Genomic DNA, 26,622 nt, shown 5'->3' with positions numbered 1-26,622 from the left:
TGAAACTTCTTTTTTTAATTAAAAGGGTTTAAAATATCTGCTTTCTTTTCTGAAGATGCTTCTTGCTGGAGCAGTAAGAATTGCTGATAAAATAGAATCTGGAAAAACTTCTGTGGTGATACACTGCAGTGATGGTTGGGACCGCACAGCACAGCTCACATCTCTGGCCATGCTTATGTTGGACAGCCATTATCGCACCATTCAAGGCTTTGAAGCCCTTGTAGAAAAAGAGTGGACAAGCTTTGGGCACCGGTTTGCATTGGTAAGCTGGGATCCTTGTCATAGTTAGCTGTGTTCTCTACTAGGAATGGGTTACTGTAATAGAATACCATGAAATGCAGAATTCCTAGCATTCCTGATGGGATATTTTTATATCCTCCCGTGTCCCCGCCCAAATGATAGCTAACTCCTAAACCTCCCTTAGTCTGCTTCACAATACACTCAAAGGTGACATTTTGTCTTTTAGTTATAGCAGGGAGATTTGGGTCTCACCCATGTTGGCAGGGCTGCCGAGAAGTGAAGCAGCTTATTAAAGTTTTCCAAATAGTTGTTTTGTGGCTATGTCATGAACTGCCCGTTGATAGTCCATATAGATAAAGGTGGCCGGGCTTAAAAACATTTTATAAATCGGTAAGTTTGCCAATCAGATGAATATTTTTAACAATCTCAGTTATATGAAAGAAAATAAGGGCACAATAGACCAGAAAAGTCTACACGTAAGAAAAAAGTCATAAAAACTACATTCTCCGTTACTTCTTTTATACCTTAAAATATATACCTTTTTCTTCTTTAATTTTTTTCAAAGAGAGTTGGCCACGGTGATGACAACCATGCAGATGCTGATAGATCACCTATATTTCTTCAGTTTATTGATTGTGTTTGGCAAATGACAAAACAGGTAAGAGACTTGGGAAATATAATGTACATGTGTTTAGTCTTTTGACGAGAACATTTTCTAATAAGGTTGAAGATGAGCTATACTTTCAGTGCTATTCCCAGCTAGCATTAAGATGATCTGTATGTGTTCATTGAGGCAAAGATTGGGCTTTTTCTTCCTGTTTCATTTCATTTGATTGTATTTCAACACAGCAGTGTCTGAGGATGTGTCGTTCTCTGCCCCACTAGTCTGTCACCTTTTCTGCCAACAGGTGGGAGATGTGCTTTATCATCATTCTGTTAGAGCCATAATTGCTTACAACTTGGATCAGTGTTCTAGCTTTCTAAGTTGTTTTCCTTGATGTTATTGTGGTTTTGTGGAAACTGCTCTCCTGGTTTGACTAACTTGACTATGAGGCTCGCTCCCCAAGAGTCTCTGAATTCTTCACCTTCATCATTTCTAGAGGCATCCGATGATAATTCGTCACATTCACATGCCACAGTTTCAACAGCCATTCCCCAGTTATGGGCCCTCCACATTGTTGCCAGTTCTTGTACACAGGACTCCTCCCTGCCTGTCTTTTGACACCTTTGGGGGGTATCCTACATAGTAGCATTACTAGAGTAAATGATCAGCATGAGTTTACCAGTGACATCCCCAAGCCCTTCTGCTCTTATCAGGTTGTCTTCTATTCCTCTTTAGGACGCTGAGTTAAGAGGAGGAACCAAGCCTCTGCTTGGACAGTGACTAAATCCCTCTGCCAAATTATTTCCAGGAACACTAAAAGTAATAAAATTACAGGACAAACTCCCTTATCCGGCAGCCTAATTATCTCAGTGTGATATGGCCAAGCCCTCAGAAGTAAGCAAAGAGATAGGCCTCTGAGGAAGCAAAATTGATTTCACATACTTCCTATCCTTTGATTATAAGACAGAAGCTTCCCTCATAACCGTTTAACTCTTCCTTTATATACTACTCTAACAAACTTATTTATCAGATTTCCCGGCTCACTTCCTATAAAGGACATATTAGAAGAATAGCAAGAGTAAAGAGAAGGAAGGTAGGAACCAAAACAGGCTAGCAGGATGACAGCAACAAGAGACAGTAGAAAGGCATACATTTTTCAAGCCAAGTACCCATTAATAAGTCTTTGGGCCATCTAGCATGGTAGAAAATAGTCTTATGTGTCTCAGTAGCCCTTCAAGGTTCCACCGTGTCCTACTGATTCATATTCATAGTGCTGATTGAGGAAGAAATCTCTCCATTATACTTTGTGTAAGAACACATGTAAATACATCTACAAAAAAGTTCCATGAGCAATCGTCGAAGTAAGCAAAGTTTGAGAATCAGTTTCAGGTCTCTGGACAGTCAACCAAATCACACACCACATTTCGCAGTGATAGGGTATCAGCTACTGATGTAGACGTCATTTCTTTGATGCTTTTGCCCAGAGATCTGTTCTTGTTTGTTTAGTCCCTGGGCATCTAGGCCAGTGCTTATTTATGAAACTCAATGATGTTGGTTTTGCACTCGTTCATTTATCCTTAATATAGTTGCAATGAGAATAGCATTCATTTTTTTAAATCATTGTTTACTAGCTTTTAAACACAGAAGCCCTCTGAAAATACACAATGTCCCAGAAGTCTTAGTAGAGTTTTAAGCTATTAAAGCTCAAAATTGCACTAGACTTTTGGGACACTTCATGGTTGGATGTACATATTGAATTAGCTATTGAATAGATAATTTCAAATGAGTTTATTTTGTTAAGATGCAAATTAACAATAAAAAGAAAATGTGGATTTTCTGGACCTGTGATGTCAGAGCTCCTGCTCTGCAACTTAGGATCTTGGAAAATTGCCTGGAGTCCTTTGAAGTTCAATGACTTGCCCAGGGTCACACAGTAGAATGTGTCAGAGAAGGGACTGGAAGCCAAGTCTCCCTGACCCCAGAGGCCAGCCCTCTGTCCTCTGCCACACTGCCCGAGTTTGGTCTGACACTAATTGCTATGAAATCCGGAATTTCAGGGTAACCTGGACATATGCACATGGTTCCCCTTTTCCATAAAGGGTGTAGAGGGGCTTCGGGAAAACACTTTTCTCCACCACAGAGAGAAAGAGAGGTGAGAGAGAGCTTTCCTAATGTATGCAAATGCGACGGACGTCCTGCAGACTTGTGACTTTTTCCAGTCCTTGAAAAGGTATCAAAAGTTGTTGTCAGGTGAAGAGAGCAGAGCCAAGAAAGGGTCACCAGTTGCTGGGCCCCCCCCCCACTCTGGACTGGTTTTGGTCAGCTACTCTTTCTTCATATGACTAAAGGGTGTTTCCAGAGTAGCACACAATGACTTCCAGATGCCTGAGTAGTGAGTAACGCTGCAGAAAAGGTACAAGTGCATTTCCCAGGGCTGTCAGTCCCCGAAATAGCAGGACTCAACCTTCCAAGCGAGGCAACGTGCCCTGCAAAAACTGCCTAAGGGACAAGTTTCTCCATCAGCCACTAAGTCTTGAGATAGGGATCTGCCCAGAGTCTGGCCCTCCCACCTCTGCTGTACCAAATCCCAATTTGGGGTGTCCGTTGGGATACGGGTCACAAACTGTCGCCATTGGATGTCTTGGAGCTGAGGCTGGGGGGCCACTTTTGAGAGAGGGAGGATTCCTGTTGAGGTACAGGTCAGGCTAGATGACCTGTGAGAGCCAATTCAGAGCCTGAGAGGAACAGAACTGACTCCCAGAGGTGTCCTTCCTCAGTCTAACTACCACAAAGACACTGCTTGCCCGCCCATTCAAACACAGAGCGCAGGCTAACTCTGGGCTGCAGGAAAGTGATGGCAGGTGTAGCCGTGAGCCCTGAGAATGAACTCGGCTCCCCCCGGACAAGAATACAAGGTGAGCGTGGCAAAAAGCAGTGAGTGGTGTGTGCAACCTGCAGAGCACTTTCCTGGCCCCTGACCTCAAGCAGCAGCAGCTTGGCCAAGGACGCTTCTCAGTCTGTTCCATCATCAGCACTGACTAAGAAGTTTCCCTGGGCTGCGCCTGGGAGTCTTTCCTTGGTTTAAAGTGAGCAGATGCAGGCCGTCCCCTCCTTTCCAATTCCTTGTCCAAAGTGTCCAAAGCCAACCGAGCAGGGTGGCCTCTTTTCCCCTCTCCTGTGGTCAGGTGCTCATGGGTGGCTGAGCATGTTCCGAGTGGAGATCCCTGTGCTCCCCACTGTGGGCTCTCCATCTAACCCAGATTTCTCTTGTCTTTGAAGTTTCCCTCGGCATTCGAGTTCAATGAACTGTTCTTGATCACGATCTTGGATCACCTTTACAGTTGCCTTTTTGGGACTTTTTTGTGCAACTGTGAACAGCAGCGGTTAAAAGAGGTAAATATACCCTACTTTTGTTTCATGTTTGTAATGTTCACCCAGGTGTTTAGTGGAGTGAATACTAGTCTAGGAGTCAAAAGAATTGGGTTCTGAGTCTGAGTTTCTCACTAACTCTGTTGGACCCTGGATAAAGGACTTTACCTTCTCTGGGCCTCATTTAGGTAGGCAAAAGGGAGACTTGAGCAAGATGGCCTCTAAAGGTCTCTTGTATGAGTTTTATGATTTTTTTTTAACCCCTTACCTTCCGCCTTAGAATCACTACTGTGTATTGGTTCTAAGACAGAAGAGCAGTAAGGGCTAGGCAATGGGAGTTAAGTAACTTGTCCAGGGTCACACAGTTAGGAAGTGTCTGTGGCCAGATTTGAACCCAGATCCCTGTCTCCGGGCCTGGCTCTCAATCCACTGAGCCACCGAGCCACCCTCTTATTCTTTTGTTTCAAAGGGAATTTCCTTGGCACTTAGCAGAAGGGTACATAAAAGAAATTGATGGGTTATCCATAAACCTCATTTCAGCCTGTAGTTTAACCTTCTTTGCCATCAAACTTGTGGCAGAAACTGTTGCAGAGGTGCATTTCAGCTCTTCACACTTCTCTAATCATCTTCTAATCAGAAAAGTGACCCAACATGGGGGAAGGAGAAGGAAATGACATAGGTATTTTCATAAGCTAACTGAACATTGCTCCTGAATAATTATACATGAGTATTTTAAGTGAGAGGTAGCTAGGTGGTATAGTGGATTAATGCACTAGGCCTTGGGTCATGTAGCGTTAGCTTCCTAAGTTCAAATCTGGCCTCAGACACGTACTAGCTTTGCGACCCTGGCTAAGTTCCTTATCTATATAATGAGGAGGAGAGGGAACTAGCAAACCATTCCAATATTTCTTCAAATAGAATGCCAAATTGGGGTCACTAAGAATTGGACACGACTGAAAGACTAAAGAACGAAAAAATTTTAGTTAATTAAACACAATAGAAAGTATAGATTTCAAAATTAAAATATTCTGTAAGGAAATCAAACTTTCATACACTGTGAAAATATCAAATGAATTATTTAATCATTAGCTGTAAATATCTTGGGTATTCATTCAGAGCCTTTAGGGTTCAGTTCTTTAATAGAAAAAAAGAGGTATTATTTTTGTCACTAGTGAATTACAATGCTTACTTAATCACTGATCTCTTATTAGTTATTCTTAAATCCTATTTTCTACAGAAAACATTTCATAATGATGTTAAAAATAATGATTTGTAAAACTTTTTTTTCATTTTACATGGTAAAGTATAAAAGTATCATAAAAGGTTCAAGTAAATCTAAAACATTTCAAAGATAAAAGTATATCCATTTCTTTGTCTTTTTTAATATTTATTGTCATGCAAAACACACTTCCATATTATAGGTCATTGTTAGAAGAGCAAAGTCATATATAACCAAAACCTCAAAATAAAACCATAAATACACTGATCTGAAAAGCAACCCCAACCATTCTGTCTCTGGAGGCAGATAGCATTTTCCATCATAAGTCTGTCAGGATTGTCTCAGATCGTTCATTGCATTGCTGAGAATAGCCAAGTTTTCATGGATAATCGTCATACAATATTGCTATTATTGTGTACTATGTTCTCCCAGTTCTGCTTATTTCACTCTCCATCAATTCCCACAGCTTTTTCCAGTTTTTTCTGAAATCATCCTGCTTATCATTTCTTATAGCACAATAATATTCCATCACCAACATGTACCACAATTTGTTCAGCCATTCCCCAATTGATGGGCATCCCCTCATTTTCCAATTTTTTGCCACTATGAAAAAAGGAACTATAAATATTTTTGTACAAGTAGGTCCTTTCCCTTTTTTGTCTCTTTGGGATACAGACCCAGTAGTGGTATTACTGGATCAAAGAGTATGTACAGTTTTACAGCCTTTTAAGTTTAGTTCCAGATTGCCCTCCAGAATGGTTGAATCAATTCACAACTCCACCAGCAATGCAGTAATGTTCCAACTTTGCCACATCCCCTCCAGCATTCATTACTTTCCATTGCTGTCATGTTAGCCAATCTGATAGGTGTGAGGTGATACCTCAGCATTGTTTTAATTTGCATTTCTCTAATCAAGAGTGATTTAGAGCATTTTTTTATATGATAATTGATGGCTTTGATTTCTCCATCTGAAAATTGCTTGTTCATATCCTTTGACCATTTGTCAATTGGAGAATGGCTTGTATTCTTATAAATTTGACTTAGTTCTCTATAAATTTGAGAAATTAAACATTTATCAGAGGCAAGTGTTATAAAAATTTTTTTTTCTCAGTTTGTTGTTTCCCTTCTAACCTTGCTTACATTCGTTTTGTTTAGGCAGAAGTTTTTTAATTTAATATAATCAAAATTATTCATTTCATATCTTATAATTCTCTCTAGCTCTTATTTGGTCATAAAATTTTCCCTTCTCTAAAGATTTGCCAGGTAAACTATTCTATGTTCCCCTAATTTAGTAGTGATATCCCTCTTTATTTCTAAATCATATAGCTGTTTTGGCTTTATCTTGGTGTATAGGGTATGATATATTGGTTTATACCTAGCTCCTGCCATACTGTTTTCCAGTTTTCCCAGCAGTTTTGATTAAAGAATAACTTCTTATTCCAAAAGCTGGGATCTTTGGGTTTATCAAACACAAGGTTGCTAAGATCATTTATCCCTGTATATTGTGTATCTAAACTACTCCATTGATCTGTCATTCTATTTCTTAGCCAGTACCACATTGTTCTGATGATTGCTGCTTTATAGTACAGTTTGAGATCTGGTATTGCCAGGCCTCCATCCTTCACAGTTTTTTTTTCATTATTTCCCTGGATATCCTTGATCTTTTGTTCTTCCAAAGGAACTTTGTTATGGTTTTTTCTAATTCTGTAAAAAAGTTTTTTGGTAGTTCAATGGGTATGGCACTAAATAAGTAAATTAATTTGGGTAGGATGGTCATTTCTATTATGTTAGCTCATCCCACCCATGAGCAATCAATGTTTTTCCAATTGTTTAGATCTAGTTTTAATTGTGTCGAAAGTGTTTTGTAGTTGTGTTCATATAGTTCCTGTGTTTTCCTCAGCAGATAGATTCCCAAGTATTTAATATTGTCTAGGGTGATTTTAAATGGAATTTCTCTTTCTAATTCTTGCTGCTGAGCTGTGCTGGAGGTATATAGAAATGCTGATGACTTATGTGGCTTTATTTTGTATCCTGCAACTTTGCTAAAGTTGTTAATTATTTCCACTAGTCTTTTAGTCAGTTCTCTAGGATTCTCTAAGTAGACCATCATATCAGCTACAAAGAGTGATAGTTTAGGTTCCTCATTGTCTGCTTTAATCCCTTCAATTTCTTTTTCTTCTCTATTTGCTACCGCTAGCATCTTTAATACAATATTAAACAGTAGTGGTGATAATGGGCATCTTTGCTTCACTCCTGATCTTATTGGGAAGGCTTCTAACTTGTCCCCATTGTAGATGATGCTTTCCTGATGGTTTTAGTTAGATACTGCTGATCATTTTAAGGAACAACCACATTTATTTTTTTATTGACTTATTCTATGGAGTATGGAAAATGGTTTGTACAGTAAATCATTCCCTCCACATTCTGTGAAAAGATACTACCACAGTGGCTACGAAAGAAGCACGATTAGGCCAGAAAATGTGTATATGATTTCATTGTTATGGTCTTTGTTTTAGTAATCAATGACCTCCAAGTACATTAGGAGACTTCTTGTACAGGAAATACTTGTCTATAATCAATTAAATACTATTCCCCCAACACCCACACTCATCCCATAATCTAATTATTCCTTTGGGAAAAGAAAGGGAAAGCATGGAAGCCAGGAATAGGCTGCTCTGCAGCCTGGATTTGAGAATAGAATCTCAAAAAAAAAAAGACTAAGTAGGCTACCATTGATAGAGTCAAATTCTCCAGGTGAATTCAGCCCAGAAAGAATTGGGAGAGCTTGCACGTGAATTTCTGTAGATAAAAGCTATCCCCCAGTGGAGGAAAAGGGGAGGACCTTTCTAAAGAGCAAATTCACCTTGGGGCAGCTGTGTTGAATCAGCCAAGAAAACTAATGTAATCTCAAGTAATGTAAAAGGTGAATGGAATTTGGTAGTAGTTCGATGATATTCTACCTATGCTTGGTCATCCTGGTCAGGCATATGTTGTATGTTGTATTTGGGTCTAGATGCCACATTTTAGGAAGCTTGAAAACATCCAGAGCAACATAATCAGGATAGTGGAGAGTCTCAAGGTGGTACCATTCAGGAATTAGTTGAAGGGGCAGTGGGAACGAGAAGAGAAGGCTTGTGGTGTCGTGACAGCTGTCTTCAAGTATTTGATGAGCTATTTTGTTAGACTTACTCTCTTTAACCCCAGAGGACACACCTACGGGCAATGAGTAGAAGTTGCAGAGGCAGATTTAGGTTTGAGATCAGGAAAAAACGAAAAACAAGAACTTCCTGCGGATTAGAACTGTCCTGAAGGAAAATGGGTCACCTTTCGAAAGTGGTGAGTTAATTCCTCAGCCTTGGAGGGCTTCAGAGGCTGTATTGGGTCCCTTAGTGGGTATGTTGCAGAGAAAGTCGTTTTTGGGTCTGGGTTGAAGCAGATGTCTTCTAGTTCCTTTCAATTCTGAGATTCTCTGATTCTGAAAATAAGAAAAACTTGAGGGGCTTTTATCTTCCTCTTGATATGCTCTGCAAGCAGAACCTTTCCAGAAGCCTTTTAACCCTAACTTTTGACCAAACCCATCAGCCGTGCAGTCTCTCAGCACCTGCTACAGTTAAGCCTTTCACCTCCACGCACGTTCTGACCAGAACATTTCTAGAATGGCTCCCACCTCTGTGTCTGCCTTCAGTAAAAGCAGCCCTGGTCCAGAGCAGTAGCCAGTTGTGGGCGGGGGCACTAGGAAACCTTGCCCTAATATCCATTCCTGTTCTTTCTGTAAACAGATCCAGATTTTCCCTCTACTACCCTCTTTCAGAATGAGTTCTTTGAAGGCAGAAAAAGGTTTTCCTTTGTGTCTTCCGGTCCCCAGCGCCTAATGCGCTGCAAATAAGAGATGCTTGGTCAATGTTCAATTCAGTTGTGTTCAGTTAGATCACTCTTGCCAATGAATGATTTGGCCTGCTACCAGTTTTAATTTGGGAATTTGCCCTTTGGAATGGCATCATTGGGGGCAGGAAACGATAGGGTATCCCTGAACTTTGCCTCAAGGTCTATGATTAGTCTTCATACAAAAGACTATCATGCCTCCATTAAACTTGTCATCCAGTGCCTTGCATGGAAGTGAGTGGCCCTGGATTCTCAAAGGCTTCTTGATCAGAACACAAGCTGTGATGTGTTCTAATAAGATGAAATGACTGGCCTCTTACTCTGAAGGTCAGGGACCTACCTGTTTAATCACGAGGCGGTGCGGTGACTGACTTTCTGATGTTAGGGCACCTCTCAGAGGTCACCTCCTAGGTTGTAGAGGAGGTGTGCCCTGTTTTAAGGAATATAGTGATAGAAGTGATTTTCCCACTGCCCTATCACCTAGTCAGGACACATCGGGAATACTGTATTCAGTTTTGGTTGCCACATTTTAGGAAAGACTGATAAACTGAGGGCCATCCCAAGAATCACATGTATTGTGGGAAGCTTCAAAATCATCAGGAGGAAGATTAGCTGAAGCAGTTGGCTATGTTTAACCTTGAGAAGACTCCAGAGGAACCTGCTAGCTATCCTCAAGCATTTAAAGGGCCATCACGTGGAAGAAGACTGGGGTTTAAATTGGATGTGTTTTGTTTGGCCCCTGAAGGCAGAACTAGGAGTAATGGGTGAATTCATTTCAGTGAACACTTATTAGGTCCCTGTTTTCTAGAGGGCATCATGCTGAGCACTTGGGGTACTCTAATGGCAAGGCAAGATGCAAGCACTTGTACTAAGTGGTGCCAATGCAAATACAAGCAAAACTAAAGATAGTCCCTGTCCTCAAAAGGGAAAAGATAACCCAAAAGGAAATTGAAAACTTGGGGCAATGGGAGTGTCAGAATCTGTTAAATGAGAGGCTGAGCCAGGAAAATAAAAGTTGGCCAGCCTGTACCCGTCCCCAAAATGGAGGCCCCAGGAGTGATTTGCCAATGGGAGGAGAAGGATTGGCATGGCCAAGATATTCCAGGGTTAGAGAAGCACTAGCACTGTAGGAAGACCCAGGGTGAGTCAGCTACTGAGGCATGGTGGCAAAGTCTAGAAAGTTAGAAAGAAAGCCCAAAGGGGAATGAAGGCTGGCCAGCTTGGACCCCTAATGTTTCAGTGGATCTGTGACCTCATCAGTTGAGGTATTCTCTGTGAGCTACAAAGGCTACTAAGTAACACAGTGGTTAAAGTGCTAGACCTGGAGTCAGGAAGACACAAGTTCAAATCCAGCCTCGAGTACTTGCTTAAACTCTGTGGTCCTAGCCAAGTCACTTAATCACTCTCTGCCCCACTTTCCTAACTGTAAAATGGGCCTAATAATACTTACCTTCCAGAGTTGTGTGGAAAAAATGTAATATTTGTAAAATGCCTTCCCAACCTAAAACACTGTGAAAATGCTGGCTATTACTAAAGACAAAAGTGAAACAATTAGTGCCCTCAAGGGGCTTAGAGCCTGTCAGAATCTCAAGTCTTGGTGTAAGAGAATTTGAAGGAAAAACATTAAGCACTTTGGGGGGAGGGATAGTAAAGGCTTCACAGAGTAGGTGATGCCTGAACTAAACCATGAAGGAAGATAAGAAAGGGAATGAATTCAGACATGAGGGAGAGCTCATGTGGAGTGTGGAAATAAAATTAATCTAGACTGATCAAAACATATTATGTATGAAGGGGAGTAATAGGGGGCAGGAAAGTGAGATTAAAGTCAGGTTTTTGAAGATCTCAATTGCCTGGCTAAAGTTCACATTTTAAACTCTGCATAGTGGAAGGCCTTCAATCATAGATTTATAAAAAAAAAGAGTTTATTAATCATGTTTGGCTTTTCCTCACTTCATTTTCCAAATATAGCCTCCCCATCCCTGAATAACAAAAAGTAGAGTTAAAAAAACAAGCAGTTCATTGAAACTGATTAACGCTTTATTCAAGTCTGAAATATTTGCTTTGTTTCTCCTCCAAAAAGAAGGGAAGGAGGTACATTGTCATCTCATCTTTACTGCCAAACTTGCTTATTTTAATTGTACTGCATTCGGGATTTTTTTTATTCATTCAATTTACATCATTGTAGTCATTGTAAATGTTATTTTCTTGGTTTGGTTTACATTGTGCTCATTTATATAAGTTTCACCATATATATTTGGTGTATATTTTTCACATTCATCATTTATTACGGGGCAGTAATATTCCATCATATTCCTCTTTCACAATTTGTTTAGCATTTCCTAATTAATGAACATATGCTTCCTGACCCCCAGTTTTTTGCTGTTACTATAAGTTTTGCTATAATTATTTTGATATATATGGGATATAATTGGTAAAAAATAATAATAAAATGATATATATGTGACTTATTTCTATCTCTGCCTTACTTGGTGTGATATATGCCTACCATAGAATCTCTGGGTCAAAGGATACATTTTTCTTACTTTCTTAGCATTATTCTAGATCAGCATTGGCAAAGTATTGGCCAATGTGCCAGGTTGACACAGGGGAGTTGCTCCATTCCCCCTCTTCCCAGTGCCCGAGTACATTTTTTGCATGCCCTGCCCGTCAGTCAAGTCGCCCAATGTAAGCACTTCTTCCTTCCACTTTCTGGGGTAATATAGGTAGGCTCACAGGCAGCTTGAAGTTGCAGTTTGGGCACTTGAACTCAAAAATGTTCACCAACACTGTTCTGGATTGCTTTCTACTTTGGTTAGTTAAATTCAGATTTCTACCAACAGTTTGTCTTTGCACAAACCTTCCCCATTGAATTTTTCCATCTTTTGTCATATTTGTCTATTTGCTCAGTCTGAGGCAAAACCTTAGAACTGTTTTGGTTTGAATGTTGTCTCATTATTAGTGATTTGGAGTGATATTTCATATGGTTGTGAATAGTTTGCAATTTCTTCATATTAGTGGTATCAAACTTAAATATAAATGGATCTCTGTGGCTGCAAATTGACTTTAAGACCCAAATCAACATTATCTCTGTTGTCCTGTATTTTTCTTTTTGTTAACCATTCACCCAAGATTATTTTGGTTTGGACTTGCTCTTCAAGTTGACGCCTCTGCTCTAGATAACTGTTTGTATCCTTTGACTACTTATCCATTGGCAGGAGTAACTTTGACGCCAAAGGTTTCTAAGCAACTTGGTCAGGAGCAGATTTAGGTTTGCTTTAAAGAAAAACTTTTAAAACTATCCAAAAGGAACACAGGTTGTTTCCAGAGGTAAAAAGTACTTCTTTACTACATCCAAAGGGCTATAAAACTGTGCATACCCTTTGATCCCTATTACATCTATTGGTTCCATATCCCAGAGAGATAATAACAAAGGTGAAAGGACCTACTTGTACAAAGATCTTTATAGCAGCTCTTTTTGTGATGGAAAGAATTGGGAATTGAGAGAATGTCCCTCCATTAGGGAATGGCTGAACAAATTGTGGTACATCTTGGAGATGGGATTCTATTGTGCTATAAGAAATGATGAGCAGCATGATTTCAGAAAAAGCTGGAAAGATCTGTGTGAAAGGAGCAAAATAAGCAGAACCAGGACAGTATTGTACACGATAACAGCAATGTAGCCCGATGTTCACCTGTGAAAACTTGGCTATTCTCAATAATGCAGTGATCTGGGACAATTCTGAAAGACTTAGGACAGGGAAGGCTGTCCACTTCCGGAGAAAGAACTGTTGAGTTAGGTGGATGCAGATCCAAGCAGACTGTCTTTCACATGAGTGTATTTATTGTTTTATTTGGGGGAGGGTTGGTTTTGTATGGGTATGCTCTTACAACAGTGATCAATATGGAAGTATGTGTTTTGCATGATGCCCCACATCACATTGCTTACCATCTCTGAGTAAGGGGAGGGAAGGAGACAGTTTGGATCTTACAATTCTGGAAAATGTATGTCAAATTATCATTACATGTAATTAGGAACATAAAATATCTGAATAAAAAAAGAAACGGAAGTACTTTCTTACTAGAGATCTTCAAATAAATTTGATGATTATGCAGTTGATCATAGGATCCAAGATCCAAAGCTGTGCCCTCCAAGCCCATCTAGTCTAACTCAGTCATTTTATAGATGAAGAAATTGGGACACAAGAAGGTTCATCGACTGCCTGTGGTCACACAAATAGTGTCAGAGGCACAGTTTGATCACAGGCCCTCTGACTCCAGTAGCTGGATGTGCTATATAGTGGCATCATGAGTGTCTGTGATTTTGTGAGTATTTATAACGAGCATTTTATTGAACTTTAAATTTTGAGAGTGAAAGAGTAGCCATATTGTCTTTGATACTTTTTTTTTAACTCTTGCCTTCCATCTTACGAATCAATACTAAGTATTGGTTCCAAGGCAGAAGAGCAGTAAGAGTGAGACAATAGGGGTTAAGTGACTTGGCCAGGATCATGCAACTAAGAAGTCTCTGAGGTCAAATTTGAATCCAGGACCTCCTGTTTCCAGGTCTGATTCCCAGTTATTGAGCCACCTCACTGTCTCTCTGTCTTGGATAATTCTAATGGCCCATTTCCAATTTTTCCTTTGGATAAATTCAAAGTATTGTCTAATATTGGGGAACAAACAGTCTTATAGGTCAAGCTACCCTTAATGGTTTTTTGGTGTTCTGATAACTAAAGCTCTTTATGCAAGATCTAAGATGGGTTCATCTTACACTGAATTATGCCCTGAGTAGAGCTGTAACACTTAGTGTGTAACTTTGACAGTCCTGCCTGTAGATTCTCTTAAAAAAAAAAAAAAGCCACAAACACTCCTAAGTCCCGCTAGGGGGAGCTCAATGTTTGTTTACTACTTTCATGGTTACTGCTGAACTGGTTTGGACAACTGGTCTGTCTCCTTAGAAGTATATGCTATCACTGTACCAGGAATAGATACACTGAGAGAGGAATTGGTGATCTAAAGATAAAGCTAGAGCGGGACTACATTCAGAGACCTGAAATTCCTGGTTTTATGTTTGCTGTTTTGGTATTAAATATAGTCTTTCTAACGGAATGCCAAAAAATGAAGAGTTTGGAGTAAAATGCTCTTCCTTGTCTCATAAATGGCAACTTTGTGGACCCCAAATAACCCACTGAAATGATTTCTTTGACTTTGTATTTTTCCTTGTCGATAGTTTTGGAAGTCGATTTTCCTTTGTTTATGTAGTAAGTTGCTTTTCCCAGTCGGCTCCACTGCACTGCTTACTTGTGTACCCAGTGTTGCACGTGCTAGGACAAAAGAGGACAGACAAACCAGCAGACAAGTACTCCAGGGACGTTTGAGGAGAAAGGAGAACCAACCAGGGAAGGCTAACCCAAGGAGTGTGGACTAAACTAAACCTTGAAAGAATACAAGCAGTCTGAAAGGCGGAAGTGAGGAGGGAACGTACTTAGCCCGCTACGTTTGAGGGGCAGTTAGTCGTCCACTCTGGCTGAAACAAATGTGAAATGAAGGAGAGTTGTGTTCAATAAAGGGGGGAGCCTGGAAGGTTGGAAAATGCATTACTAGCAGTAGTTGTTGAGCAAGAGAGTGATGGTTGCACTCGAGATTATTTTGATAGTTGTGTGGAAGATGGGTTAGAGAAGGGAAAGACTGGAGACAGATATTATTGTTGTTCGGTTGTTTCAATCCTGTCCAGCTCTTCGTCCATAAATCCTAAGACCTAGATCTGTGGATGTTTCTCAAATTCAATTGTACAAAAAACCCCAGCCCTCTACCTATCTTCCCTCTTGCAGTTGAGGATGCCTCTGTCTTTACAGTTACTCAGTTTTACAATTGCACAAAAATTCTACTTTTCCTTCTCCTTTTTCCTCCCCATAACCAGTCACAGGTTCAAGAAAATCAATATGAGAGTGGCATGGTTAGCAATAGCTATGGAAAATACTGAGGAGTTTTTTAATGTTTCTCATTTTTTGCTGCACAGTTATATTCTATTTTACCCATGTGCCATAGCTGTTTTTTAGCCATTCATCCTTTGCTATCACTTTGTTTCCAGTTCTTTGCTAGCACAAAGTGCATCACTATGAATATTATAGCCTATATTGCACCTTTGACTTGCCTGGAATATATGGCTGAGTCAAAAGGTATGACTATTTCAATCTCTTCTCTCACATAATTCTAGATTATTTTCTTGAATCGTTAGACCTCCATAGCTCCGTGAAAGATCTCTGATGTGGAAAGGCTCAAATAGGAGAAGCCTCAGTTGGTACTCCAACAAAAATCTGTGAAGTTGTTTCTTCCAATTGTTCTTGGTGCATATGGTTGGTTGTGGGTGGGAGGAAAAATGGGAAATTTTTTTTTTTGGTTACTTGGGTTGTCCAATGTTCAGCTTTTCTTTATTTGGGAAAAGATTAATTCATCAATCTGAATACTTTGAAGTACAGTAGCTAAAAAAAAAATTATATCTGCTAAACTGAAAATGTGTTAACAAATGACTTTCTTTTTTTTTACATTTTGAAATTTTTGTTTAATTAATTTAGAATATTTTTCCATGGTTCCATGATTCATGTTCTTTCCCTCCTCCATCCCACTCCCATAGCCAGCACACAATTCCACTGGGTAAAAATTCAACTAGTTTATTTTTCCAGTATTATTTCACTTGGCTTTAAGCTCATGTAATGTTTCTATCCTCTTACATATTCATCCTTAATATAGATTTGGCTTCTTTTGTGTTAGGTTAGAGAGTTTTGTGGGAGTAACTATACTGCCATCTTAATAAGTCCATTGATGACTCTTTTGCTCATTACTCAGATAAGATGCGGTTCTTTTTTTTTTCTTTTTCAATTACATGTAGAAACAATTTTTGGCAATTGTTTTCTGATATTTCATGATTTAGATTCCCTCCTTCCCTCCTCGCCCCCTCCATATGTACTGAGGGTTTTAGTGGACTGTAGTCTCAGTATAAGTAAGCAGTTCATTGTGGTCGCCATAAAAGTGAATCGTGAGCTTGGGCTCCAATAAGAGAAACATAGCTTCCACGCATAAGAAGGCAATAGTCTCTCTCTGCTTTGCCTCTAAGAATTCTATGGCTGAGGAAGGAAATGGTGAAGAATGTTCAGAGAAGACCATACAAGATGGTAAAGGTCTTGAGACACATAAAAAATGGTTGGAAAAAAAATGGAGGGGAGGAATGTTTAGCCTGGAGAAGAAACAACTCAGGGGAACGTGATAGTTTCATTCAAGTATCTAAAAGATTGTCGTGCTGAAAAAGATTAGAATTGTTCCATTTGGTTCCAGAGAACAGAATCACAAGGGATGGATGGAAGTTGCAAAGAGGAAGACTTAAGTTTGATATCAGGGAGGAAACTTCTAACAATTAGATTTAGCCAAAAAGTACAATGAGTTATCTTGGGATGTATAGTGCGTTTCATCCACCACATTGAAAGTCTTCAAGCAGAACCTGAATTATCTCTTGTCAAGGTGTGATAGTGAGAATTCCTTTGAGTATGGGATTGGACTACAATGGCCACCAGGGTCCCCCTAGCTCAATTCAGGTACTACCTCCTATGTGTTTCATTTCGCCTCATCCCTTCCTCACCCTTTAAATGAATTCTTTATTGTTTATGTCTTGTTCTACTTTCCACTTTCCCCAATAAAATGTAAGTTTTTGGAAGTCATGGGATGTTCTTTTTTCCTCTTTCTATTCCTATGCACCATGTTCTTGAAAGGTTATGACATTATTAAATGTGTTCATTTGTTTCATAGTTTTACTCTTATTCAATAAAACAAGAATAATTCTTGTGCATATCATGAAAATATTGAAGAGAAATTGCAATTTTCCTTTTATCTTTCTAGGGTGTGAATACAAAAACGATATCTTTATGGTCTTATATCAACAGCCAACTGGATGAGTTTTCTAATCCCTTCTATGTGAATTATGAAAACCACGTTTTATATCCTGTTGCTAGTCTGAATCATTTGGAATTGTGGGTAAACTATTATGTCCGATGGAATCCACGAATGAGACCTCAGGTATTTGGGTGTTTTTTTGGTTATTTCTTTTGCTTTCCAGTAAAAATAGTATAAAAAATTACATATGATAAATACTGACATGTAATGATGGTGAAAATCTGCATCTCTTCTCTTATTTATGAGTGATCTTTTATTTGTTTCATCGATCTTGACAAAGTGTTTCCTAATATGTACCAATTCACACTTTTATCTCGTAATCCCAATTGTGGTGTTATTGTTTTTTTTTTTCTCGAATGCTGATGAGTGTATGGGTCTTCAGTAATTTACCAATCTTTGCTTTTTTTTTTTAACTGCCCTATGCTTTTCTGTTTGGTTTTACTTTACTAAGGTATCTCATCCAAGCCTTCTCTTCCTCCATGAAGTGGCATAGAACTGTATTCATCCCCATGTAATTACCCTTGAACCTTGGCTGCCTTGCTTTACATAATGATGTCCCTTAGAAAAGGTGAAGGTTGGAAAAAGAAGAATACACAGAGCATTTGAATACCTCAAATATACAGAGGACATCCTAAAAAGAAACCACTATATTTGAAACAGATCTCTATAAATAATTGTAAATTTGGCAGTAGATTTGTGATTCATGAAACAAGTACTTGCCTTTAAGAAATACTGAAAGTTCTGGCCTCAGACACTTCCTAGCTATGTGACCCTCTGCAGGTCACTTAACCCCCATTGCCTAGCCCTTCCTTCCTTCTCTTCTACCTTGGAACCAATTCACAGCATTGATTCTAAGACAGAAGTTAAGGATTTAAAAAAGAAATACTGAAAGATGGCCATTCCCTTATGCTCTTAATATTTGCCAACTGGCAAGTACGGCTAGCTTAGTATGTCCATTTCTGGCTATTTGCTACCCCCTAGGTTCCTGATGCCCTTCTACAGTCCTTTTTCATGCTAAGACATATGACCTGTTTTTTCTTGTTGCCTTCATTTTTACGTGTGCGTAGGAACAAGGGGATTGGATTTCTATTAACATTGTGTCTCTAAACAAGCTAATTTAACCCATCGGATAGATGTAATTTGACCCAGTCTAATTACTCTCTCCATGTACAACTCTATTGCCTGTTGGGTGACCCAAAACTTTGATTTTTTTCTTTAAGAGCTGTGGTACCCCAGTATTGGTAGATCTGTGGCATTACCAAAGGAATACTGGTGTCTAGTGATCAGTGTTTATTTAAAGATGAATCCATTTCCTGATTGGAATTCAGCCCATTCTCTTTCTACCTCTTCACTTCTAGGCCCACTTAATTGGCGCTCTGTAGTGTTTGTCCAAGATATATGAATGATAGACCATTACCAAAGATTGCCTATACAATTGCATATCGGTGTTTGTTTGGACAGCAGGAATTCTTGATTTTTCCTCTGCATATGGGTCAAATTATTTCAAGTAATTACGAATCTTATTTGGGAGGTGATATTCTAGGGCTTATTACAACCAGCATTACCTGCTAAGAGAAAACCTCCACTATTAGTAGGGAATTCCTCTGCCATTTAGGCTTTGTGTTCGACATCCTCCTCTGACAGTAGCAATTACATTCGAGCATTATTTTGTACTTCGCTTTATATTAATAATCAGAAGATCAGCAAAGTTATCCATGTTGGAGCCAACAAGGAAACTTCAGTTCTCTTACCCTATACATGAGAGACAGTGATGAGTGTTTGAAGACTGCATTTTGAGCTACCGAATCAAATGCTTTAAAAACAGAAGTTAAGCAGTGAGGGTCGGATTTTGTACTCTTGATCTTTGAGTCAGTTGTGTGACTACAAAGATACGATTTACTGTAGGTAGAGTATTTGTGAAATTCTTCCTGTTCTTTCCTCATATTTGGTTCAGTAAAGCTATGAAAAAGTAGACATAGGAGGTTAGTAGCTACTTCTACCCTATTAATTGCCCTTTTAACATCAGTGATATTTCCAGATCACTCTGTCTCTTCCCTTTTTTCAGATAATTTGAAAGTCAGTTTTTTTAAACCCTTACCTTCTATCCTAGTATCACTTCTAAGACAGAAGAGTGGCAAGGGCCAGGCAGTTGGACTTAAGTGACTTGCCCATGATCACACAAATAGAAAATATTTGAGAGAGTCCATTTTTCAGTACCCTCCCCTGTGCCATTTCTACCAGACTTTCTCCTTGGGTATATAGGTACAGTTTAGCTACTTTTCTTCTCTTTTCTTTGCTTCCATTTATATACTTCTAATCCAATGCATTGAGAAGTAGCATGGCATAGTGGGTAAAGTGCCGCTGTGCTCAAAATTAAGAACACTTGGCTTCAAGTCCTGCCTCTGACATGTTTGATGGCGGTAAGGTCCTGGTCAAGTCATTTAACTTTTCAGGGCCTGAGACACACTTCTAGAACTCTTTAAGTTGCAGAACAGCTTCAGATATTCATTAGTGTACAAGTTTGCACTACCATTGAAGTCAGAGATCAAGTCAAAACCCTGGAGGATGTTATAGTCCATGATGTTAGAATCTGTTTGTGGTGGTGCCACTGTCATTGATGGAGAAACTAGCTAGTGAGAATGGGCTGGACGGAGCTTGTCTTGCTCTCACTGGCGCAGATTCTTTACATTGTTTAACTGTGTTAAGAAATGGTTATGGTACAATCAACTCCTTTATCCATTTTCCATTTCACAATGTCAGCAATTCTTATCTTTAGTCAAAATTGTGACTATTTTTAGTGGCCAGTGTTTTTTCTCATTTTTTTCTTCTGCTTTGACCCTGATGTTGATTTCTGTGCTCTCACAAATAGATGCCTTTGGCTGTACATAGCTGATTTGGAATGAACTCACATTTTGTAGTTTCCTGCCAAGATCTCGTCAATTTGGGGAGAGATTTTATTCATTGTTCAGATGACTGATGTCCAGTGCCTTCTTTGGTACTAAAGCGCGAACCTGACCCGTATTTTTCACGATCGTCCCATAGGCTCTCCTTTGCACTGAAGTCACTGAGTATTAAGTATGTGTCAGCTAAGAATTTGGGGGTTCCTGTTGAGTTCTCTAGATAATTTCTCCATTTCTTCATCCTCTGTAACAGAGATTAGTATAAAAACTATAGTTATCTTCATGGTGGTCTTTTTGCTTATGCTTACCATGAGCCACTGGAAGATAACCTGACCTAGAGTCCTCTGAAATGTTTGCTGTTGCTTTTGTATACTTAATAACATGAACTCCTCTAAACTTTTATTTGCCTCTCCAAGAAACCAGGACCCATTCTTCTATTTAACTGCATCTTCCTTCTCTCTTCTGCTTTCATTTATGTTGTCCCTGTCCGTGTGTTTCAGTTCCTATAGTAGTATGTTTGTTAGTTCTTTGGTCTTTGGACAAGGTTTCACATTGGATACCAGAGGCTAAGTTAATGTCATGGGATGGTCTAAAAGCTCTATGATTTTTAGCACCTCCTCCCTGATGTTATTGCAGAAGAAGGGGGCATCACGAGGCTACGGGCCATTTTGGTGCTTTCATCCCCACTGGGAATGATCCTCTCTTTGCTCAGCTAAGGTAGTCCTGAGGTTGCAGATATTCTTTTGCTAAGAGTAGAATCTGAGCCTGGATACTTAACAGCTACTTTCTGACTTGAATTGGAAATAGCTACAATCATTATTATTTAACATTCTCTATTACTACATTTGGCATGTTTTAGTATTCAGTTCTATTGCAAAAGTAAAGTGGAATAGCCTGGAGGCAGCAATTACAGGGAGTCTAGTTGTTACACTGAATAGCTATACTCTTAACCGCATGTAAGTGGCCTAGTTAGACCACATATGAGGGATCGCGTTCAGTTATGGGTGTCACATTTTTGCAAGGACATTGATAAGCTGGAGAGCCTTTAGAAAGAGAATGGCAAAGGGCTTCAAGTTCATCCTGTAAGAGGTTGATGGAAGGATCTGAAGATGTCGGGCTGGTAGAAGAGATGACTTGGGGGAAGAGGGAGGGAGAACGATAGCTTTGTTCAAGTACTTGAGGAGGGTCCCCATGCAGAAGAAGGATTAGACTTCTACTTTGCTCCATAAGACAGGAGTAAGAGCAATGGGTAGAAGTTGGGAAGAGGCCAGTTTCAATTTGAGAACAGGAAAGACTTCCTAACAACTGAGACCACTTGTGTTCAGAAATGGCTTCTTGAGCTTTTCAGGCAAAAGTCGTTTCATAGCAGCTATAGCATGTCCATGTGGCAACAGCAGGGACTGATTTTGGAATGTGGATTACATTAGATGGTCATTGAGGTCCTTTCTAACTCTGAAATTCTGTGAAGTTAAATGACGATCTTTTCTGTCCCTTGTGCCTATTTATTCATAGAGTCACTTAATAGATTAAGGGTCAACCTGGGTTGTTTTTTGTTTTGTTTTGTTTTGCTTTTGCGTAGGCTTTATCTTAGAGTACTTGAAAGCACATTGTCATATAACCACTTCTACCTTTTTTGTGTGTGTCTTTATTCTTAGCTCTTCCATTTTCTATTATGTATAGAACTGTTGTGCTTCTAGAACACGTCAGTTCACTTGACCTAGCCCCGTCCTCTGTTTAAGAATGGGATAGTTCTTAGTCATGCTAGTTGGTTTTTTAAGAGACGAGTCAGCTAATGTTACCATTAGCTAGCTCTGAACTTGAGCCATCGTGTATACGAGAACTCCATCTCAAAGTTTGGGTGATGAAAATGGTTGCATGCATAAAGGTTGCGTGCTGTATAAGAGGGAGTAGAGATGAGGATGTTTTACCTACAGCATGTCCCAGAAGGCTTAGTGCATGTTTCAGCTTTAATAACATAAAACTGAACTCAGACTTTGGAAGAAACCATGGAGTGGTAGAATACTTGGGTACAAGTTAGCAGAATCAGAGAGCTGGAAAGGTCCTTAGAGCTCATATGCCTGACTTGTCAAAGGCTACAATCACTCATTTATTCAAGATATTTAATTTTGGAATGCCTCTAGTGTGTGTAAAGCACTTTGCTAGACCCTTTGGAGGACGAAAGGTATAGCACTTTCTGCCTTCCAGGAGCTTGCAAGTCTAGCAGGGCAGGCAACAGGCATCCAGCTTCATCGATTGCTTACTGTGTGCTAAACATTGCGCTAAATATTTGGAATAAAAATATTTTATTTTTACAAAGTGCATTCAAATAATTATAAGACAGTATGTGATAAGCTCAATAGTAGAACTTCCAATATGCTCTGTGCATACAGAGGGGGCAGCTTGGTGGATACTACAGTATTTACTAGTTAGAGACCTGGGCCTGGAGTCAAGAAGATCCACCTTTCGGAATTCAAATCTGGCCTCAGACCCTGGATTTGTGACTCTGGGCAAGTCACTTCGCCTAGTTTGCCTCAGTTTCCTCAACAGTAAAATGAGCTAGAAAAGGAAATGGCAAATCACACTGGCATCTTTGCTAAGAAAACCTCAAGTGGTGTCATGAAGACTCAGAAAAACAACTGAGCAGCAGCCGTGCATTAATAGCAGGCAAAAGGGAACTCAGCTCTAGTTCCCTTCTCTTCATAGCTTTTAAGCCATTATTGTTGGGCATCTCATGAAGCTCACTTGCTACATGTTGGTCATTTCAATCATAGATGAAGGATGAAATTTGAAACTTAATTTAGCAAACTGTTGAATTAGAGAAGTCATTCTCATGGGTTCCCTATTTGATGGCAAAGGAGCTATGGTGAAAACCATTGTCTTTAAGTCATACTAGAAACTTTGGTGAGCTGGCTATGCAATCTAAATGAAGTGGTGAATTCAGAGGAGTCACTCCTTTGTGGTCTGTTAAAACAGGCATGATAGAAACCGATAGAAAAACATCAAGTGAGTTTTATGAGAATAATTATCCTTGAACACATTCCAGTGAAAGCCAGTGACTTGGGCCTTCCCTTAAAAGTACTCTTTGGGTGATATATTTTGTTTGGACTAAGCCAAAAGTAAGAAAGATGCCCTGGGATTGGAAGACAGGCCTCTAGGCCAATGGCCTTGATAGCAGGGCTCTTGGAGGAGCAGGCGAAAAAACTGAAGATAGCCAGGAGAAAGAGAAGATTCAGAAGGCTAATGATAGGGTTTGGTTTTTTCCCAAACCCTTGTAGAGTCTCCATGTGACAGGGATTCTATTTGTTCTTTTTGACCCCCAGAGAATAGAAGTAGAAAGAGGAGGTGGAAGTTGCAGAGAGGTGTATGTATATGTTGGCATGACCAAAGGAAAACTTCCTAGCAATCACAGCTGCCCAGAAATAGAATTGGGGGAGCCCTTGGGAGGGGGAGGGTGTAGTGGAATTGTCCCAACGGGAAATCTTCCAACATGTGTTGGGTAGCCACTTGTTTGTGACTAAGGATTCTCAGTCTGGGATGAGTTGAACTGTATGGCCACTGATTTCCCTTCCAGCTCTGAAATTTGATTATTCTGAGAAATGAATTATTGTTTGCACAGATCTTTCAGCTTTAAGCGTCTCAAAGCTTTCTGGGTTGGTTGGTTGGTTGGTTGGTTGGTTGGTTGGTTTTCTGAAATATTTTTGATGCCTATCTGATTGTATGAAAAAGTTCTAAGTATCCCACTGTCAGTGTTTTGGTATCAAAGCCAGGAAGACCCAAGCTCAGTGCGACCCGGAGGAAGTCACTTAACTAGAAACTCCTACCCCAGTGGAATCCCAGCTACAGTTTTTGTCCCTTTGCAGGATGGAGCCAGAGTTGTATTGGATGGGATGAGTTTGCTGAAATTAGTCAGAAGTGTTTTCTAGTAAGATCTATTAGAATGCCCAGGAGGCCTGCGAGTAGAATGTACATGACTTTCTAAAAGTTTTCACATGTGCGTGCTCACACACACACACACACACACACACACACACACACACACACACACACACAGTTAAGTCCATGAGATCCATGTACATGTATCTTCAAACAAGTTTATTTTAGAAACTTCCACAAAGCCATGGTCAACTTTATGTTAAAAAAAGTGAAAACTACATGTTCACACACAGTAATGAAGGTATGAAATGAAATCTGCCATGCAGAGAAAGTACATCATGAATGAGAAATCACCCTAGTTATTGGCGCCCAGAGATTTCTAATACCTAGATGTTGAAAGCAGAAAATTAAATAAAATTGCACTTTCTTGGGTGTGGCTATTCTTTCCATTGATGTCAGTTATATCCCAATTCTGTTACCTTTGAGTTGTTATAGTCCCCTCAAAAGTGTGTGTGTGGCAGGGGGTGGGGATGAACACATGATTTTTTTTAACCCCTCACCTTCCACTGTAGAATCACTACTGTGCATTGGTTCCAAGGCAGAAGAGTGGTAAGGGCTAGGCAGTGGGGTTCAAGTGACTTACCCAGGACCTCCCATCTCTAGACCTGGCTCTCAATCCACTGAGCCGCCCAGCTGCCCCCCACATGATTTCTAAAAGTCATTTGAAAGTGTTGGTTAAGAATTATATTAGTTCACTAATAAGAAAATAGTTTGGCATTTTACCTTTTAGGGGGTTCCCTGATTGGGAATGCTTTTCATCTTCTCTGTTGTTTTGATAGATTGTGTGTATTTTCCCTACCACTGTCTGAAATCCTATTCCCATCAATGATATCAAAATGCCATTGTAAAAGATTTTATCTGAGGTGGTCTCTGGAATTAAAAGGTATTAGTATAATTTCATTATTAAGAATTTAAATTTAGGTTTTATACTAAATATGAGAATTCTAAAGTAATATCGTGGCTGCTGATTTAAAAATATTACAGTGTAAGTCCAAATGACTTCTAGCAGCTTTATTTACAAAGAGGTAGAAAGAGTGAAAGTGGAAAAATGTACATAAAGAGACAGAAAGTACTGCCTAGCTACCAATACCCTAAGTTTAATCCTAATGTCTCCAGACCCCAAATGCGAATCTGAAAGAGAATCTCCCCAGAATCCAAAGTCCTAATTAGGAAGCTGAAATCCGAAGAGCTAGGAGACACTGAAGAATCCGCTGAGAACCTTCAGTGTACAGGAGGCTAAGTCTGCCAAGAATCCCACCAGAACTCATGCTGAAGGGAGTGTCCCACTGAAGCACCAATGGTCTCCATACTGAAGAACCAAGGAAGGAATCACTCCACTCACCACCGCCAGCCAGCACAGGATCCAGGGAAAAGGTGTCCTCCTCACCAGTGGAGAGAGCCTCACTGAATCCTTGAACTGGCCTTTTAATTCAGTTTTCTCAATGTCATTTCCTGTCACTCCCCCAGTTTACGGGAACCAATCACAGTCTTTCAATATGCCTAGCACTGCCCAGGGGGTGGGCAGTGGCCTCTGGAGTTGTCATCCACTCCAGCAAGTGACTTGTGAACTCTCATACTTAGTGACTAGTAAGGTACTCAGTAGGGGTACTTTAAGTTCTTGATTGTTTAGCTAAAAATAGACAAGCAGAGAGAGAGTTAATCCTATCTTCACAATTAGGATTAGACAATTGCATTCTTTTTGTAATGATACCTTTTATTTCGCTAGCCATATTGGTCTCCAACATTGTGAATAGCTGCAAAGAAGACTGGGTGTCAAGCCCTCCAGAAGTGCTAGAAAAAAGGAAATGGAGAGAGAAAAGGAGACCAAAAAACAAAATTCTTGTAGCCTTAAGGCTTAGCGAGTTTTTAATAACACTGAACAGAGCCCCTTGGTTGTTAATATAAGGCTGTAACAGAATCATGGAGCCTCAGAGCTCAGAATTACCCTAGAAGTAGTCTAAGACACTCCTGAGTAAGAATATACTCTGCAGATGTCTGCGGTTATAGCCAGGCTTTGCTGGAAGACCTTTAGTGAGAAGTTAACCCCCTCCCCACCTACTGAGTTTTCTTGACCTCTTTCCTTTTTTTGACAGGGTTACTAGTAAAACCAGCAAATTGAGGGGACGCTGTAGACATAGTTTACTTGTGTCTCTGTGGGCTACAGCAAAGTGCTGGTTTTCATAGAGAAGATGGAGACAAGGCATTGGTAATAGTACAGTTAACGCGTGTGAGATGAGTTGAATGGGCTGCCCCACAGAATAGTTAACTGTTTGGTATCAGCTTGAACAGAAGTCTCCCGTGGAGTGAGTCAAGGATCTTTGTTTGGCCTTGTCCCGAGGCACATTATTGTTAATGGCTTGGATAGAAATAGAGATGGAATGCTTATCACATATGCTGATGACAAAGCTGAGAAAGAGAGTTCATGTTGGATAACAAAAGGTCTTGACAGGTTCGCTAGAACATTGGGCAAAGCCGTAATGAGACGGATTTTAACGGATACAAAAGTAGTCTTAAGCTTCCGTTTCAAAAAT

General features: G+C 39.8%; 1 protein-coding gene across 7 annotated transcripts in view; it reads left to right on the top strand.

Moving 5' to 3' along the window:
- MTMR1 (myotubularin related protein 1) overlaps positions 1–26,622 on the top strand; it is a 65,389-nt gene that overhangs the window by 33,688 nt on the left and 5,079 nt on the right. For all 7 annotated transcript variants that reach the window (XM_056809827.1, XM_056809829.1, XM_056809830.1 and 4 more), the window contains 4 exons: positions 56–262; positions 806–898; positions 4,124–4,237; positions 17,205–17,381. In XM_056809827.1, coding sequence (XP_056665805.1) covers positions 56–262; positions 806–898; positions 4,124–4,237; positions 17,205–17,381 — 591 coding nt within the window. The remainder of the gene's footprint in view (positions 1–55; positions 263–805; positions 899–4,123; positions 4,238–17,204; positions 17,382–26,622) is intronic.

The sequence above is a fragment of the Monodelphis domestica genome, chromosome X (genome assembly GCF_027887165.1).
Source record: "Monodelphis domestica isolate mMonDom1 chromosome X, mMonDom1.pri, whole genome shotgun sequence".
In the NCBI taxonomy this organism is placed as follows: domain Eukaryota; kingdom Metazoa; phylum Chordata; class Mammalia; order Didelphimorphia; family Didelphidae; genus Monodelphis; species Monodelphis domestica.
The sequence above is the reverse complement of the archived record's forward strand: the minus strand, read 5'-3'. Positions and strand labels throughout refer to the sequence as shown.